Source organism: Balaenoptera musculus, chromosome 2 (genome assembly GCF_009873245.2).
Source record: "Balaenoptera musculus isolate JJ_BM4_2016_0621 chromosome 2, mBalMus1.pri.v3, whole genome shotgun sequence".
NCBI lineage: Eukaryota > Metazoa > Chordata > Mammalia > Artiodactyla > Balaenopteridae > Balaenoptera > Balaenoptera musculus.
The window spans coordinates 163,534,104-163,551,353 of record NC_045786.1 but is presented as its reverse complement, the minus strand read 5'-3'; the positions used below and the strand labels follow the sequence as shown (position 1 = coordinate 163,551,353).

The 17,250-nt window shown below is 33.8% G+C and overlaps 1 protein-coding gene across 2 annotated transcripts in view; it reads left to right on the top strand.

Moving 5' to 3' along the window:
* Positions 1 to 16,937, top strand: part of TC2N (tandem C2 domains, nuclear) — a 46,376-nt gene extending 29,439 nt beyond the window's left edge. For both annotated transcript variants that reach the window (XM_036843950.1, XM_036843949.1), the window contains 4 exons: positions 3,472 to 3,663; positions 9,005 to 9,119; positions 11,737 to 11,936; positions 13,961 to 16,937. In XM_036843950.1, the coding sequence (XP_036699845.1) occupies positions 3,472 to 3,663; positions 9,005 to 9,119; positions 11,737 to 11,936; positions 13,961 to 14,071 (618 nt within the window). In that variant the 3' untranslated portion in view covers positions 14,072 to 16,937. The remainder of the gene's footprint in view (positions 1 to 3,471; positions 3,664 to 9,004; positions 9,120 to 11,736; positions 11,937 to 13,960) is intronic.
* The last annotated feature ends 313 nt before the right edge of the window (positions 16,938 to 17,250 follow it).

Genomic DNA, 17,250 nt, shown 5'->3' with positions numbered 1-17,250 from the left:
TGGAGTATATTTGCTTTACAGTAGTGTGTTAGTTTCTGCTTTATAACAAAGTGAATCAGTTATACATATACATATGTTCCCATATCTCTTCCCTCTTGCGTCTCCCTCCCTCCCACCCCCCCTATCCCACCCCTCTAAGTGGTCACAAAGCACCGAGCGATCTCCCTGTGCTATGCGGCTGCTTCCCACTAGCTATCTATTTTACATTTGGTAGTGTATATACGTCCATGCCACTCTCTCACTTTGTCACAGCTTACCCTTCCCCCTCCCCATATCCTCAAGTCCATTCTCTAGTAGGTCTGTGTCTTTATTCCTGTCTTGCCCCTAGGTTCTTCATGACCATTTTTTTTTTCTCAGATTCCATATATAAGTGTTAGCATACGGTATTTGTTTTTCTCTTTTGACTTACTTCACTCTGTATGACAGACTCTAGGTCCATCCCCCTCACTACCAATAACTCAATTTCGTTTCTTTTTATGGCTGAGTAATATTCCATTGTATATAAAAAGAAAATCTTAATCACTAAAATATATAGAACATGAGTAATATCTAATGAAACTATTTACTTTTCTTGTATTTACTTTTCTTATATAAATATATGTGTCTATATTTTCATCCTCTCTTCCCCCACTCCACTTTTGCTTTGAGAAATAATTGCATGATTACAATTAACTTCTTTTAAATACTTTCAATGATCGTAACTGGAAGACTTATGATCCTGAATTTGTTTTATAGATTCTAGATTTCACTTTAAATATATCTTCATTTTTGTCTTCTGATATGGGTTGGATGGTTAGTGTTTTTCCATACAAATGAAACTTCTACAAGAGCATATCATTTAAAAATAAGGTAATTCAAATGACTAATAAACATGAAAAAAATTTACTCTCAATAGTATTCATAGATATACAAATTTAAATTACATATTGCTTTCTCTTTTCTTTCTTTTTTTGCTTATTAAAATTAGGAAAATTTTTCAAGCACTCTAGACCATAACACTTTCTGGAAATTATTTTGGCAATATACATTAAAACCTTAAAATAAGATTACACTAAGTGAAGTAAGTCAGAAGGAGAAAGACAAATATCATATGATATCACTTATATGTGGAATCTAAAATATGATACAAATGAAATTATTTACAAAACAGAAATGGACTCACAGACAGAAAACAAACTAATGGTTACCAAAAGGGAAAGGGGTTGTGGGAGGGATAAATTAGGAGTTTGGGATTAGCAGATACAAACACTATATATAAAATAGATAAACAACAAGTTCCTACTGTTGTATAGCACAGGGAACTATATTCAATATCCTGTAATAAACCATAATGGAAAAGAATATGAAAAAGAATATATATATGTATAACTGAATCACTTTGCTGTACATCAGAAACTAATACAACATTGTGAATCAACTATACTTCAATAAATGATTTTTTTTTAAAAGAAAAAAACCTTAAAATATTTATACTTTTTAACATAGTGTTTCTACTTGGAATCTACTTCATGGCAATAATCTAAGATGCAAACAAAATATATATAAAGTATTCTTGGCAGTTTTGTTCATAGAGGAAAAGTTGGAAACTATCTAAATGTTTCCCATAGGGGAATGGTTGAGAAAACTCTTGGTATATCATGTATTTGTGTATTTGTTTCCTATGGGTGCTGTTAACAAGGTAACACAAACTGGATAGCTTAGAACAACAAATATTTCTCTCTCACAGTTTCAGAGGAAGTCTGAAATCAAGGTGTCAGCCGTGTTGGTTCCTTCTCTGAAGGAGAATCTGTTCCATCTCTTCTATGCCTCTCTCCTAGCTTCTGGTGATGGCCAGCAATCCCTGTCATTCCTTGGCTTCACTCTAATCATTGGCTTTCATTTTCACATGGCCACGTGTCTTTCATCTCCATGTGTCTCTGTGTCTTCACATGACTATCTTCTTACAAGGACGCCAGTTATATTGGATTAGAGGTCTGCTTACTCCAGTATAACCTTATCTTAATTTCACAAATTACATCTTCAATGACCCTATTTCCAAATAAGGCCACATTCTGAGTTAGCGGGGGTTAGGACTTCAACGCATCTTTTTTGGGGGGAGACACAATTCAAACCATTACACCATGTGATAGAATACTAGGCAGCCATGAAAAATAATGTTTAGGAAGAGTTTTTAAGGACATGGAAAAATGTTCTTAATAAGTGAAAAAGCAGTAATCAAAATTTATGTGTAAATATTAGGATCTCACTTTATAAAAATATGCATTGTAGAAAGTCGAGATGGAAATAAATCTTAACTCTGGTTTTAATCCTGATACTCACAGATGACTACTTACTGAATTAAACACTTTCACTTTTTGATTTTCAAATAAAACTAAGCTAACTTAGGAAAAGTTAGGGGAAAATGTTCTCATATTAAAACTTGCATGGAATCTTTTAAAATTTATTATTTATCAAGTTGTTTAGGGGTCCCCTTTTATGGAAAAATGTAAACCAGCACACTTACTTCATTTGTAAGCTCACTGCATCTGAGTTTAAAAATTAAACATTTTATGCATACTGTATTATTGATGTGATCTATGGCTTGAGATTGAAAGGAAAAGAAAGCTCAGGTGGTAGGGAGGATCTGAGAAACACAATTCTGACTACACAGACATAAGTGATTACCGTAAAAGTGAACATTTGGGCACAGTATCTAAAATACTGATGTTAGGAAGTTTATAAGCAAAAAACAGTCTAGTGTCAAGAAGATGTTAGGTCACAGTAAGCCAAGGTTTTAAAAATATTAAAAGTAATAAAAAGAACATTTGAAAATAGTCTGGGCATGGAAAACACTGACTTGCTGCCTGGAGTGGAAGATTATGAGAGAAGGTAGAACTTGGAACTTACATTTCCCTTTGTCTTCTCTATCAAGGATATCGATTTTCAGATAGGAAAGAGTGGAACAAACATCACTAAAAGATAAAATGAACCCCAAATTAGATGGGAAGAACATTAGACAAAGAATAGCTCCTTTAAAGAAATAATTCAAGTCTCTTATTAATGTGAACAAATTAGATTTTGCCTACTGTGAGAGCTTGCATGAGATTCTTGAAGTACTCTCATTAACTGTTGAAGAAGTGTGGTGAATAGCAGGAATGATACTCCAGAACCAAAGATGAAGAGCAACCTAATTTTGAAAAGGGAAAAAGCTGTATTCTGGTGAACTTGGTGTTGATATTAACTAAATTCATGACTAAGTAATTAAAAGGATTTGTGAAATTAAGAAGGGCAGTATCCAGAATAAATTTTGGAAAAGCAAGTCATGGCCATTCTCCTTTTCATTTTCATTAAAAAATATTTTTTGTTATCGTAAAAACATTAAATTTGCCTTTCCTAGGTTATAAATGTTATTTTTGTTTACTTTGTATTGGTATATGACCCTTTTTTCAGTCATTCTATTAACATTTTATATTTTCTTGATTTTTATTTTAGACTATTGAATTTATGGAAACGTTTGTATTTGCTATTAAACTGCACAGTCTACAAACTGTAAGACTTGTATTTAAGATTCAAACGCAAACTCCTAGGAAGAAAACTATTGGAGAATGCTCACTATCACTCAGAACTCTTAGCACACAGGAAATGGATTACTCTTTGGATATATCACCACCTTCAAAAATTTCTGTAAGTGATATAATATGTAAAGTATTTCACACTTTTAGAATTATTTAGTGGATGAATTTTTGTTTGTTGGAGTATAATTTGAAAACTAGAATATATTAAAGGATCAGGAAGGCTCTCAAGAAGCAATAGTAACATAAATGTAATGTAAAAAAGTTGTAATTATGTCATTATTTAATAAATTTTTTAAAAGTTGATAAAATGTTAACAGAGCCCCTTTTCTTTCTCCGTTGGAAAATAACGTTAGGGTTACTTTCTCCTAGTACATGTTTAGTTAATGTTTCATACTTCAATGTAATAACCCTAAGTGAATAATTTTAAATAATTTTTAAATTTTTTAGGTTTTTTTTTTTTTTTTTTAGTAGCTGATAACTTAGGAAAAGCAAGACAGAATCAATAAACTCCAAACTCAATGAGAGATTGCCTTGAAATAGATTAGGAAAGTTTTAATCATGAGTAAGCACCATGTCCATAAATTGGGTAGAATGGAGGATCTTACAGCTGGTGTCTTTTTGTAAAGAACTTCATTATCTATAGTGCTGATTGATTTTTGAGACCCAGTAGTTGCTTCTTTCAACTAGCCAGCTGAACACTGTTTAAGTTGTTTAGAAATTCCTAATGATTTAATTATGTAGTTTCTGTGTCAGGATAATATATAGAGAGAAATCAGTCATAACGCTTTATAAGGTTGAACTTATATGTGATTTTAAATTTACATAGGATTTATATTTTACCTACTTTCAAAAATATTTAAGGTGCTTGAAGTGGTTCTTAACCTGGCTCCACATTAGAATCACCTGGGGAGCTTTAAAAAGAAGCCCACACTTAAACCATTAAATCAGAATTTGGGGAGGAGTGAGCCAGAGGCATCTGTAATTTTCAGAAGCTACTCAGGTGATTCTAATGTGTAGCCTGGCTTGAGAACCACTGAATTGAGGGGAAATTAGGGATTAAAAAGTAAAGAACAAAAGATTAATCAAGAAGAATTGAAAAATCTTGTTATTTCTTGTCTATTATTTTCTATCTCCATACCAAATGTGTTTTCTTTATAGCATTTATTATAACTTAGAATTATTTAAGTTACTTGTTTTAAAAAAAAACAAGGCTTGAGCTTCCATCTTTTTTCTTCATATTTTACTGTGCCCATAGTAAGGGCCCGTCATATTCCTGGCATTGAATATTTGTATGTAGGTTGATATGAAAGAATAAATGATGAATGAAAGCATGCTAAATTAGATTGTTATTTTCTGTTAAAGTATAGCAAATTTGTTTTCTAACTGTGACAGGAGTTTATCACTTACATCTTTGTTTATCATTTACATCTACTACTAGCTTAGTAGACAGTAATCTGTAACCATATTTTACAAAAGGCACATATTACTATTTAAATGGATAATTCATAGATTAAATCTTTTTTTTAAATATTATTATAACACAGCATTTTATTATGATTGCATATCTGACTCCTCCAATAGCCTTGAGATTTTCTAGGGCAGTAATCTGCCTCATGGGTTTTCTGGGGTTTTTTAATAGATTAAATCTTTAAAAATTAGTAGAGTATAGTAGAAGATAACTCAGCAAATGTATTTTCTGGGGAACTGAGACATTATAATCTTAATCTGCCTTGGAGAATCTGAATGAATGATTATGGCACAGTTTCTACAAAATTATATTTTGCATATCAGATGTTTTATAAACATTTGTCTATCTGTTTTATGCCACATGCTAGGGATACAAAGATTGATGGCTTGAAAGAAGGGCTTTCAGGCTATATTGGACCAGTGAATTTATATTACTGAGTGTGAATGTTTCTTATTATTGGCTAAAAGCAAGAATAATATGCTTTGTTTTCTGTGTTGAGGAGGAAAATTGATATTCTAATTGTGACATTGAAAGAGCCAGACTTACATACCCATCCTTCACACTGACAACTGTTTTATCATGAACAGCAGAATTTTCATATAGAGCTAATAATTTCCTGAGTACAGTTTTTGACCTTAACAACTAGCTGACAACTCAAATTTCTGTGTTGAATAATGTGGAAGACATAAGGTTTCCCTGAAGAAATAGCTGATATTTGAAGAAACTTAGCATATGACTGACTTGGTCCTAAGTGATTTAATGCACACACCGAACTTATGAGCTTGCTGCTCTTGTCATCCCTATTGTGGAGACCAAGACCTTGAAGCACTTGCCTGAGTTCATATAGCCTGTTGTTGGGGAATCAGGATTTGAACTGAGGTATTCTGATTCCACAGCCAGCTCTCTTTACCGTGTCGAAGAAAATTATCAATAAACAGTCTATAATAGGAATAGAAAAGAGTTTTATTTGAGCCAAACTGAGGGCTGTAGCCCAGAAAACAGCTTCTCGGATAACTCTGAGGAACTGCTCTGGAGAAGCATGGTTTTCAGCAGTTTTATATCTTGTCAGAACAAAGAACATCAAACAAGTCAGGGATACATACATACTTATGTGCACAGCAAGTCAGTATGGCCTTGGCACCTGGGAAGGGAGTCTTATCATTGAAGGAGTACCAGCAGTGGCATCCCAGGAAGGGAGGCATTTAATCTTTATTTTTAACATGGACATTCTTTACTTCTGGTCAGTGCTCCCTTTTCTTTAATAATGAAAGCAGATGTACAATGTATGCTTGATAGGCCACAAACAGGCTGTTTTAGTTAGCATAAAATTCAAGTTAACTCATGTATAAGCCAGAATAACTTCCCCATACCTCAGTATGTGAAAATATCTTTTATCAGCTATGTATTGTCCCCCTAAGAAGATATTCTCAAAAATCACCAGTTAAGGGATTTCTTTAATTATGCTTAACATTTCATCCAGGAAGCTCAAAAAGTTCTCTTTTCTTTAAAAAATGATACATTATTCAGGAACGGAGGTCGTATCTTTTATCTTCTACAGTTTTGTGCCCATTAAAAATGCTCTGGGGGCTTCCCTGGTGGCGCGGTGGTTGAGAATCCGCCTGCCAATGCAGGAGACACGGGTTCGAGCCCTGGTCTGGGAAGATCCCACATGCCGCGGAGCAACTAGGCCCGTGAGCCACAATTACTGAGCCTGCGCGTCTGGAGCCTGTACTCCGCAACAAGAGAGGCCGCGATGAAGAGTGGTCCCCGCTTGCCGCAACTAGAGAAAGCCCTTGCACAGAAACGAAGACCCAACACAGCCATAAATAAATAAATAATTTAAGAAAAAAATTAAAAAAAAAATGCTCTGCATGTATACCTACTAATTGATTAGAATTTTAATTTTTTGGTTATTATGAGATTGAAAACCACTTTGAATAGTTTTTCATGATCCGAATTAATATCTTGGAATATAAATTGAGTTTATGAAATAACCTTGGCAAGTAAGAAATGGTAAATCCACTGCCAAATGCTGCTCTGTTTTATGAGAGTGAACTCTACAAGTGTATAACACTAAGAGAAGTTTTGCCACCTTTAGATGTTTTCATAAGTGTTATTATATCATGGGTACAAAACCATAATGAAAGTAATTAATGAAAAAATGTTATCCATGGTTTCCTTTGTGTTTTGTAATCAATAAATAACTGTATTTTTTAAATGTATTTTTTAAAATGCCAAGGACTGCAACGTTTGTTTTTTTAATCAGCAAAGGTGTTATATATGGATACCAAATTAGTTCATGTAAAAAGATTTATTAATCCATCCTTATTCTGATTAAAAGCAAAAGCAGTACATTCACTTATTTATTAGAATTGAGCATTTATTGCTAAAATAGACAATTTTTATCATCATTTTAGATTTTTCAAGAGGGAGTGTAACCTCAACGGTTGATTTTATACTTTTAAGTGATTCACTTTTCACTTTGTATCTTTTGATTTCTTATGGCATGACCAATTTTGGCCATTTTGACCATTACAGAATATTGTATTAAGAAAATATCCAAGATTCAGTCAATGGCATGTACATAAAAATGTTCTTTTTTATGATCCATGCGTCAATTACTGGGGAATACTGCGTGATTATCACATATAAACCGCTTGATGAAGTATCAGTCAGCTGTTTTATGGCTTTGTTGGAATCAGTACTAGCAAAGACTTTTGTGTCAGTCTGTGCTGCGCCCTAGTGAGATCTGTTAACATTATGTTCTTTCTTTAATCCCATACTTACTCTTTTCATCATGTGAACAGTAATGTTTTTGTATTTGGCCGACTTTATGTTTCTCTCTTTTATTTTTCACTCCAAGGATGCTGGAATCCATGTAAATAGGTTGGCTTGTGTAAGACAAATTACTTTCTTCTGTTCTTAGCAATACTGAAGAGCACATTTTAGCTTTTCCCCCTTGTTAAATCTCCTTCATTATATTGTTTGCCTCAGGTTTTCTTTGACCTTTTCCTTTTTATTTACTGCCTCATCACTTTCGCTAGCTTCCTTCTTGCCAACTTTCATCTTTGGCTTGCTTTCATTTAGCATAGTAATTCAGCTCTTAATCCACAAATCTGTTCATTGTACTAATCCTTTGTCTTCTGATTTTGGTAACACTACCTCTGATTTCTACAAATGAAGAAATAATGATGCGTTTCATATATAACATTTTTATCATATTTCATACATTCTGAAAAAATAATTCAAATGACTACATTTAAGTCTTTCGAAAATATGCTCTTTTGGTGTTTATTTCACTGACATTTTCTCTAGTAAAACTGTTTAGGAATTTAATTTTTTTTTTAATAAATTTATTTATTTTGGCTGCGTTGGGTCTTCGTTACTGCACGTGGGCTTTCTCTAGTTGCGGTGAGCGGGGGCTACTCTTTGTTGTGGTGCGTGGGCTTCTCATTGCGGTGGCTTCTCTTGCTGCACAGCGTGCGCTCTAGGCGCGCGGGTTTCAGTAGTTTGGCATGGGGGCTCTAGAGTGCAGGCTCAGTAGTTGTGGCTCGCGGGCTCTAGAGCACAGGCTCAGTTGTGGTGCACGGGCTTAGTTGCTCCGCGGCATGTAGGGTCTTCCTGGACCAGGGCTCAAACCTGTGTCCCCTGCATTGACAGGTGGATTCTTTCTTAACCACTGCGCCACCAGGGAAGCCCTAATTTTTTTTTTTTTAATTTGAATTGTCTTTTGGTCTCCCTGATTTTGAAGGATCAGTATGTATGTGTAACTTATATTATCAGAATTTATGAAAGTCAGTAAGTACCTCATATTGACAGAATCCATGACATTTATCTTAACCTTCTCTTATAACACTTAGCTTTGTGTGTCAGTAAAAAGCAGTGCTTTCAAAATTTCTAACCTTTGCTCTTTATTTTTGAATTTTTGAAATATCCCAAAACTTTATTCTTGATTAGCAAATGACACTCTTTTAATATGCAGGTTTGCCATGCAGAACTTGAACTGGGGACTTGTTTTCAAGCGGTAAATAGCAGAATTCAGTTACAAATTCTTGAGGCTCAATACCTTCCAAGCTCATCAACACCCCTGACTTTGAGTAAGTATGTCAAAGTGGTTCAAAGTGGAATCTTCAGAAAATATTTGTAAAAGGTAGTTTTTTCCTGCATTTCTTATAGTGAAGATTAAAATCTTAGTTACTTTTGTTAGTTAACTTACATAATTACCTTTTAACTTAAAATTACTTTATTGGATTTCAAATTACTAGCCACTGTGTCTACCTTAATCCACTGGTCTCTTGATTCTTACCCAATTGTGACCTTCTTGCATTTGGTGCTATTCTTTATTTAGCTCATTAGTTAATATAGGTTGAGTGTCCAGAAGACTGTCAGCTATATTTCACCAGCCTAGATAATTTATCCTCTCTCGAAGTCTGTACCCTTTTTTTGGATACTCTGCTAACTAGAAATTTAATTTTAAAAAAACCTGAAAATATCAGACACAAACCTCGAAATACTTTCTCGCCTGTGCCTTTGAGCACAGCCAGGTATTCTGATATTTTGGTTGTCTAGGGCTGGTTCACATGGCTGCCACTAGAGTGGGAGGTTTGAGGTCAGTCCTACCTAAAGGGCTAAGAGTAGGACTAAGAGTGTTGCTTTTTCCTACTAGAAGAAGAGGAAATATCAGGAGGTAGGTAGAAGCAATGGATGTCCACTGTAACTACAAAGACTGAAAATAAATACAATTGAGCACAGTCCAAGAAGCTAGAAAAAGAACAGCAAACACAAAAGAAAGTAGAAGTAGAAATTAAAGGTAAAGTTGAAGTTGATAAATATGGGGACAACAGAAAAACACAAAATCAATAAAACCAAAAGATTTTTCTTTGAAGAGAATATTAAAATAGACAAACCTATAGTAGGCTGGATCAAGCAAAAAATAAAGAAAACATAGACAAGGAAGAGGATATAATTTCAATTTTGAATCTCAGAAGATATTCAAAAATAAATAAGAGGGCTTCCCTGGTGGCACAGTGGTTAAGAATCCACCTGCCAATGCAGGGGACACGGGTTCGAGCCCTGGTCCGGGAAGATCCCACATGCCGTGGAGCAGCTAAGCTCGTGCGCCACAACTACTGAGCCTGTGCTCTAGAGCCTGCAAGCCACAACTACTGAGCCCATGTGCCACAACTACTGAAGCCCGCGTGCCTAGAGCACATGCTCTGCAACAAGAGAAGCCACCACAATGAGAAGCCCACGCACCACAACGAAGAGTAGCCCCCACTCACCGCATCTAGAGAAAGCCCACGCACAGCAATGAAGACCCAACACAGCCATAAATAAATAAATAAATAAATTTATAAAATAAATACAGAAGACAATACCAATTATAACTATGCCAATTCATTTGAACAGCTATATAAATAAAATAAATGATTTTCTAAGGAAAAAAACTGTTGAAATTCACTCCACAAGAGGGAGGAATCAATAGAACAATAACCATGTAAAAGTAGTTAAAGAACTGCCTCTAATAAAAGCAGAGGCCAAGATGGTTTTACTGGCAGATCCTACCAAACTTTCAAGGAACATATAATTCCCATTCTATATAAGCTGTTCCACAGCATGAAAAAAAGATGGAAAAAGTAACTTTATGAGGTTAGCATATTCTTGCTATCAAAACAGAAAGGACAGCATACACAAAAAATAGCTATAGACTACAATCACTTATGTAGATAGATGGAAAAATCATAAAATAAAAAGCAAGTAAAGTCCAAGTTGGCATTAAAAGAATAAGTTAAATTACCAAGACTATATAGGGTTAATTCTAGGAAACAAGGACAAAACAGTGCAATTTACTACATTAACAGGTATCTTCCTTTAATCAAAACTGCTAATCAGGATTACCAATGATCTCCATTTTATAAATAATGGTCAGCCTCAGTTCTTACTTTGTGGCTCCCTCCTTTCTGGAAGCTCTCTCTACTTTCTTGCTGTCTGGCAGCCCCAGCTCTATACCATCACTTCTCAAATTAGTCAGACTGCACTTTTTGCTCGAGTTGTAAGCACTATATGTCAGACTGGGGAGGAGGCTTAGGTGAAAAGCTGTATAAACCTGAATTTTACTTAGTGCAGTTCTCATCTTTTAAGAGCTGACTCTCCTCTAGTTTCTTTCTGCTTTTGGTCAGTGTTTAGCATCTTGAACAGTTGTTTTTAATATTTTCCCCAGAGTTTATAATTGTCATCTATGAGAGATTAGTCTGTAAAAGCTATTCTACCATTACTGGAAGCTCTACATCTCAAATTTATTTAAAGAATAGGTTTCCTCTAGTGGGCATATGTTTAACTTCTGGAGTCTCAAGCAAAGAATTTTACTTATATAAATTTGTGAAATAAATTCCTCCAACTCTCCAAAGAGTTGGCACCTCTCTTTTGTATAATCCTTATCAATGTGTACTCCTTTGCTGCTGATTGTTATTTATGTCTGCAATTCCAGTCTTTAAGGGCATTCAGGTTAGAGGAAGATTAAATTCATTTAAGGTTAGAGTAGTTACTTATAAATTATGATAATAATTATAAAATTTACTAGAGATATTTTCTGTTATGGCAGTAGCTCATCAGATCTTTAAAAGTAGCTTATTGATATTTTTATGACAATATATGGATATATTTCTTTATATGACATTTAAAATTTTTTATTTATCAAAATTTCTTATTCTTTAGGTTTTTTTGTGAAAGTGGCAATGTTTAGCTTGGGAGAGTTGATTTATAAGAAGAAGACGCGCTTATTGAAGGCCTCCAATGGAAGAGTAAAGTGGGGAGAGACTATGATTTTTCCACTTATACAAAATGAAAAAGAAATTATTTTTCTCATTAAGCTTTACAGTCGAAGCTCTGTAGGAAGAAGACACTTTGTGGGGCAGGTTAGTAGGGAGTTTTTATCTCATATTCCTTCCTTGCAATTTTCTTTGCGTTTAAACAGTTAGTTAACAAAGGGAATACAGGATAAAATTGAGGTTGAATAGAGTAAAATTGTTCATCATAAGTTAAAATTCAGTGTTACCACAAAAATCAAATCTTGTCAGACTTTCTGCTTTAATACAAAAATAGTTGGAATTTCTGAGAGTCAGGCTTCTTATCTTAAAATAAGTTTTCTCCTGAGCTTTTCAGCTTTAAAATCAGTAAGAAAGATCAGTTTTTCAGTACTCCTGGCTCATTCCTTGTGAAGAAGGGAACACTAAGTATTTCAATCAAATTTCTTAAGACTTACTTAAGGTATCCAACTTACTTTATTCTGTGTCACGTTCAATTTAATGTTTAACTCTGTATGCTATTAGCTGAATTGTATTAGATTTGAATTCCTAGAAAACATAGATTTTAACAGTGGTTGTGATATTATTTAGTCAGTATTGTCATCTGGATTAATCTATTTGAAAAATTCATAGTAATTTGTATAAGACAACATAACACTTGCTTACTTGCCAGTCCTACAGGAACTTGTTTCCTTTTGTAGTTCTTTGTTTAAATGAGTTACTGGTAGCTGTCCAGTATCTTTTGTCTTAATTACAATTGTTTGACTCACATTTAAATTCCAAAATCTGTATTATTAGTTTAAAGGCTTCTACTTGACAACAAGATGTTATTAGCAGTCTACCTGAAATCTTCAAATTATATGTGAATTTTCAAAGATTGATACTAACTCTGACTCACTTCATATATTTTACCTAAAATATTTGTCAAAAATACTATAGTTTTGTTGTTCTTCATCTATTCTTATTTGGAAAAGAGTTTGAACTCAAGACCTAGTATAACTAGCATACTTTTCAAAGTCGTGAGGCCTATAAAATGAATTCAGTTAAAGTTTTCGCATATTGTCAAGCCTCAGCTACCATGTATGAATGGAGTAGATTTACCTGACAGATGATTTTCAGGATAACTTTTTTGGTGATTCCACTTTCTCGGTTGAGATTTTAGTTAAGAATAATTCTGGAAGGTTCCTGTTGGCCATCTGTTCCCTCTGGCTCCTCTGGTAGCCTCAGGAGCCACCATGGTGGGGCAGGCACATGTGGAATCAAGGTCTCCCACTTCTCTATCCGCCAAAGCACTCTTATGTTATCTGTTTCATATATTGGGGTGTTTTGTAAGATTTTATTTGAAGGAAAAGTTCTTCAGACCAAGAAATTTAGAGAAAAAAGTTTGAAAACCAAACCTTTTTGGAGTGCCCTGCTACAATTTCTTTATTTAAAAGAATTAGAAACTGAGTCTCAAAGAAGTTAACTCCAAAGTAACAGCATTTGTTAGTGCTGTAGCTGAGTTGAGGATTCAGGTTGTTTTGTTTCCTTGTTCACCTTGTCTCCGTGATACATAACATACAATGTGATATCTTATATTTGCAAAATGCTTTACAGTTTTCCCAAGTTCATTCACATCTGTTATCTAAAGTTACGTAAGTGATAGGTTCAATGAAATTGTTGGCTATGAAGAATGACTATTAGATTTCAATTAAAATTACAGTTTTATTTAATGTAAAAGGTACTTAAAATACACATTCCTTACCAATCAATTTAAATCATGATTAGTCTCAATTAATCTTTACAAAAATGTTTTTGACTGGTTGGGATCAATTTTAAGTTGAGCTCCTAGATTTATTGAAAAAGAAAGGATACTAATAACTGTTTTGGAGGAAGTGATTTTGTAATATCTCACATTGAATTTTTAAATTGAATTGGGTCATATAAAATAGTCTTCAATGACTAAATAGGTTAAGTGTTTTAACATCAAGTTTCAAAGAGAGAAATCAAACAAACTTTTGGAAAAATGGAAAGATGTTTAGTTGAAAATATGTAAACCAAACATCCAGCTGTCTTTCATTCATAAGAGTAATTAATGGTTTGAACTCAGTTACCATTATTGTGTTAAGTTAAATGAGTGTACTGTTCCTTTACAGATTTGGATAAGTGAAGACAGTAATGACATTGAAGCAGCGAACCAGTGGAAAGAGACAGTTGCAAATCCAGAAAAGGTTGTTATCAAGTGGCACAAATTAAATCCATCTTGAAGACCTTGCACATTAATTTGGTGACAAACTTGACATTCTTTTAGAAGACTTATGATTTCAATTTGCTACCAATTTGAAGAGACAGATCAGTACATTTATCAATTTATTTATGGAGGCCATAATAGTATATAATGGATCTAATAGAAAATCAAACTTGGTGAAAAATGGGATGAATTTTACCACATATCCAAAGTAAAGGAAATGCTTTAAAACAGGCCGAAATAGACAATAAAATAAATGGGTAGTATTACTAGGGCAACTAAATAAATTATAAAGTCAATGGGAATATCAATCATAGATAGTTGCTGCTATATTATGTTTATAGGCTTTTTAAAGCTTTACATAGATATTCAAAATCCACTATATCAAGTCTCTGTTAGTACTAGACTTTACCACTATTTCAGTGCTAGTCAAGATTGATTAGATCTTAACTCCACTGTTTAACCCCTCGCTACATATTTTCCCTCAAAGCAACAATGAACTGAACCACTTCAACTCTTCTCATTTGGGGAATGTTTGTGGCCTGTGTTTATCATTACTTACCGTTAAGTCATCACATTGTCACTTAGTAAGCTATTTATCTCTAAGAAACTTCAGATATAGAAAACTACATTTTGGCAAGAATAAATGAAAACACCAGAAGGTTGAAGTTTAATTGGAAACCCAGTGTACACACATTTTGCTATGTTTCCTCCTTCACATCCTCTTTGTTTTAATTGGAGTTGAAATAAGGTTATCATCCATATGGCCCATCCTAATTAGCAGAATTAAATGAGCTTAAATAGCAAATTTAATATTTTATGATAATCACTTCCTTGTTTTTAGTTTTTTAAATATAAATTGCTTGTTCTATAATCCACAACATTAGAATATGTTCCTGTATTTTAAAAGTGGCCATACATGATAACATTATGTAGCAAATAAATATTTTCTGTTGCAGTTTCTCTCGGGTACTCATTACAACTCAGTATGTAGGGATAATTTCAGTTTAGTTGGTCAGACAAGCTATGACCAAAAAGCACAGTTGTTTGGAGAAACCAATAACACCATCCCTGATCTTGGAAAGTAGTGACTTTATTTTTGCTAATGGGTAGACTAAGTGCTTCATCTTCCATTTTTCTTTCTCTCTTACCTTGTACCACACATGCCAAGAGATAGATAGTGATATTTTAGGCCACAAGTATACTTTGCTGTAACTTAAGCATGCCTTTTTCATTTCTTGTTCTGTGTATCTCATTAAGATTTTCCCAAATAAACACTAATTCCCCTTTTCCTAGGTACCACCTCCTCAAGCTACTAAATGTACATACTTTACACGCCCTTGGCTTCTGGTGCCTAGAGTTTATGGTATACCGGGGATGTTGACAGGTACTCTTTGACACTGCATTTTGAAATAATTTTTTTTTTTAGATTTGTGAAAAATGGCATATTAGTGAGTACTCACATGGACTTTCAAGAGAAAAATCACCTTTTGTGGTGGTATTTTGAATCTTTGAGACAAATGGCAACTATTTTAAAAGATTTTTTAAAAATAGACTTTGTTTTTTAGAGCAGTTTTAGGTTCACAGCAAAATTGAGAGGAAGGTACAGAGAGTTCCCATATACCCTCTACCCCCGCATTTATACAGTCTCCCCCACTATCAGCACCTTGCACCATAGTAGTACATTTGTTAAAATCACTGAACCTTCATTGACACATCATCACCCAAAGTCCATAGTTTGTATTAGGGTTCACTTTTTATGTTGTACATTCTGTGAGTTTTGACAAATACATAAATGACCTGTATCCACCACTCATATCATACAGAGTAGTTTCACTACCCTACAAATCCTCTGCAAACACAACCATTTTAATAGCTACCAAAGAAAGAAGTGTACTGGCTTTTAGATAAGTAACTGACTTTATTGTTTTAAAAAATCTAGAATTTTATTTGAGCAGTTTTTTTGTGTTCTAGTAATGCTTTCAATTCCTAAATTTATTATAAGTAGTCATGTATTTAATGCAATTTCTAATTATTTAATTTTCAATATTTTTACAATATGTGTGTAATGTATAATTTGAAGGAAAGGTATGACTTCTTGGTTTCTTGTATGCCTTAGAATCCTAGGTAAATAAAAAAATTAAAAGAAAACCTTTTTATTTAAAAGACTTCAGTTAGAGAAGTGTTGACAACTAAGATCCCAGATATTTTAATTAGTGTTTACTTAATTAAGCCTTTTTCAGATGAAGAGGTACTGAATACAGGTGATATTCTTATTGTTTCCTTAATAGCTACTCATGTTATGAGAAAAACATTAGAAACTGGTAATAAAAAATGAGATACTATGCAAAGATATCACTTCTCTTTGTACTTACTTGGCATTTCTTGACCTTTACCCACTTATAACAGTGAGAGAACCAAAATGATACTTGGTAACCAGAGAAAGCCATGGAGAGCTCACACTGATGGCTGATAGTTTGCACAGTGCTAATCCCTAACAGTGTATTTATTTATAAGTCTTCAGATTAATACAATTAAATAGCTGCAGTCCATATCAAAACATAACATCTCTGTTTGGCTTTTGTTTGGTTTTGTATGACTTTTTAGCAGAACTAGAGAACTTACCACTGAAGTATATCAGGTAAGCTCTTATCAGACTGTTCAGAGGGAACCAGTGGGATTTTGACGTAAGTTACATAATTGTGGTCTGAAAATAACCTAAACTGATCTTCTGTTTGAATACAGTTATGTGAATTTCTCTGATACTAATGTACAGAAACTATATTTCCCAACAAAAGTTTCCACTGTTTGTTTAATCAAATAATTGTTTCTTTATGAAGGATTTCAGAAATTTGCAATAAATTTCAACTCTTTATGTTATGGCAGTAATGGATATTTCAAAGCTGTATGTTTACTTTTGTTGATTGGTAGGGTGTATTGAAGGAAGTTCCAGATAAAACGTCTGTATCTACAGTAGTTGTGAGAATGTTCACAGATGACCCTTGAAAAACACAGGGCTTAGGGGTACCACCCTCCACGCCGTTGAAACTTGAGTATAACTTTACATTTGGCCCCCTGTGGTTCTGAATTCACAGATTCAACTAACCTTGCATTATGTGGTACTGGCGAATGTACTCACTGAAAAAAATCTGCACGTAAGTGGACCTGTGCAGTTCAAACCTGTGTTGTTCAAGGGTC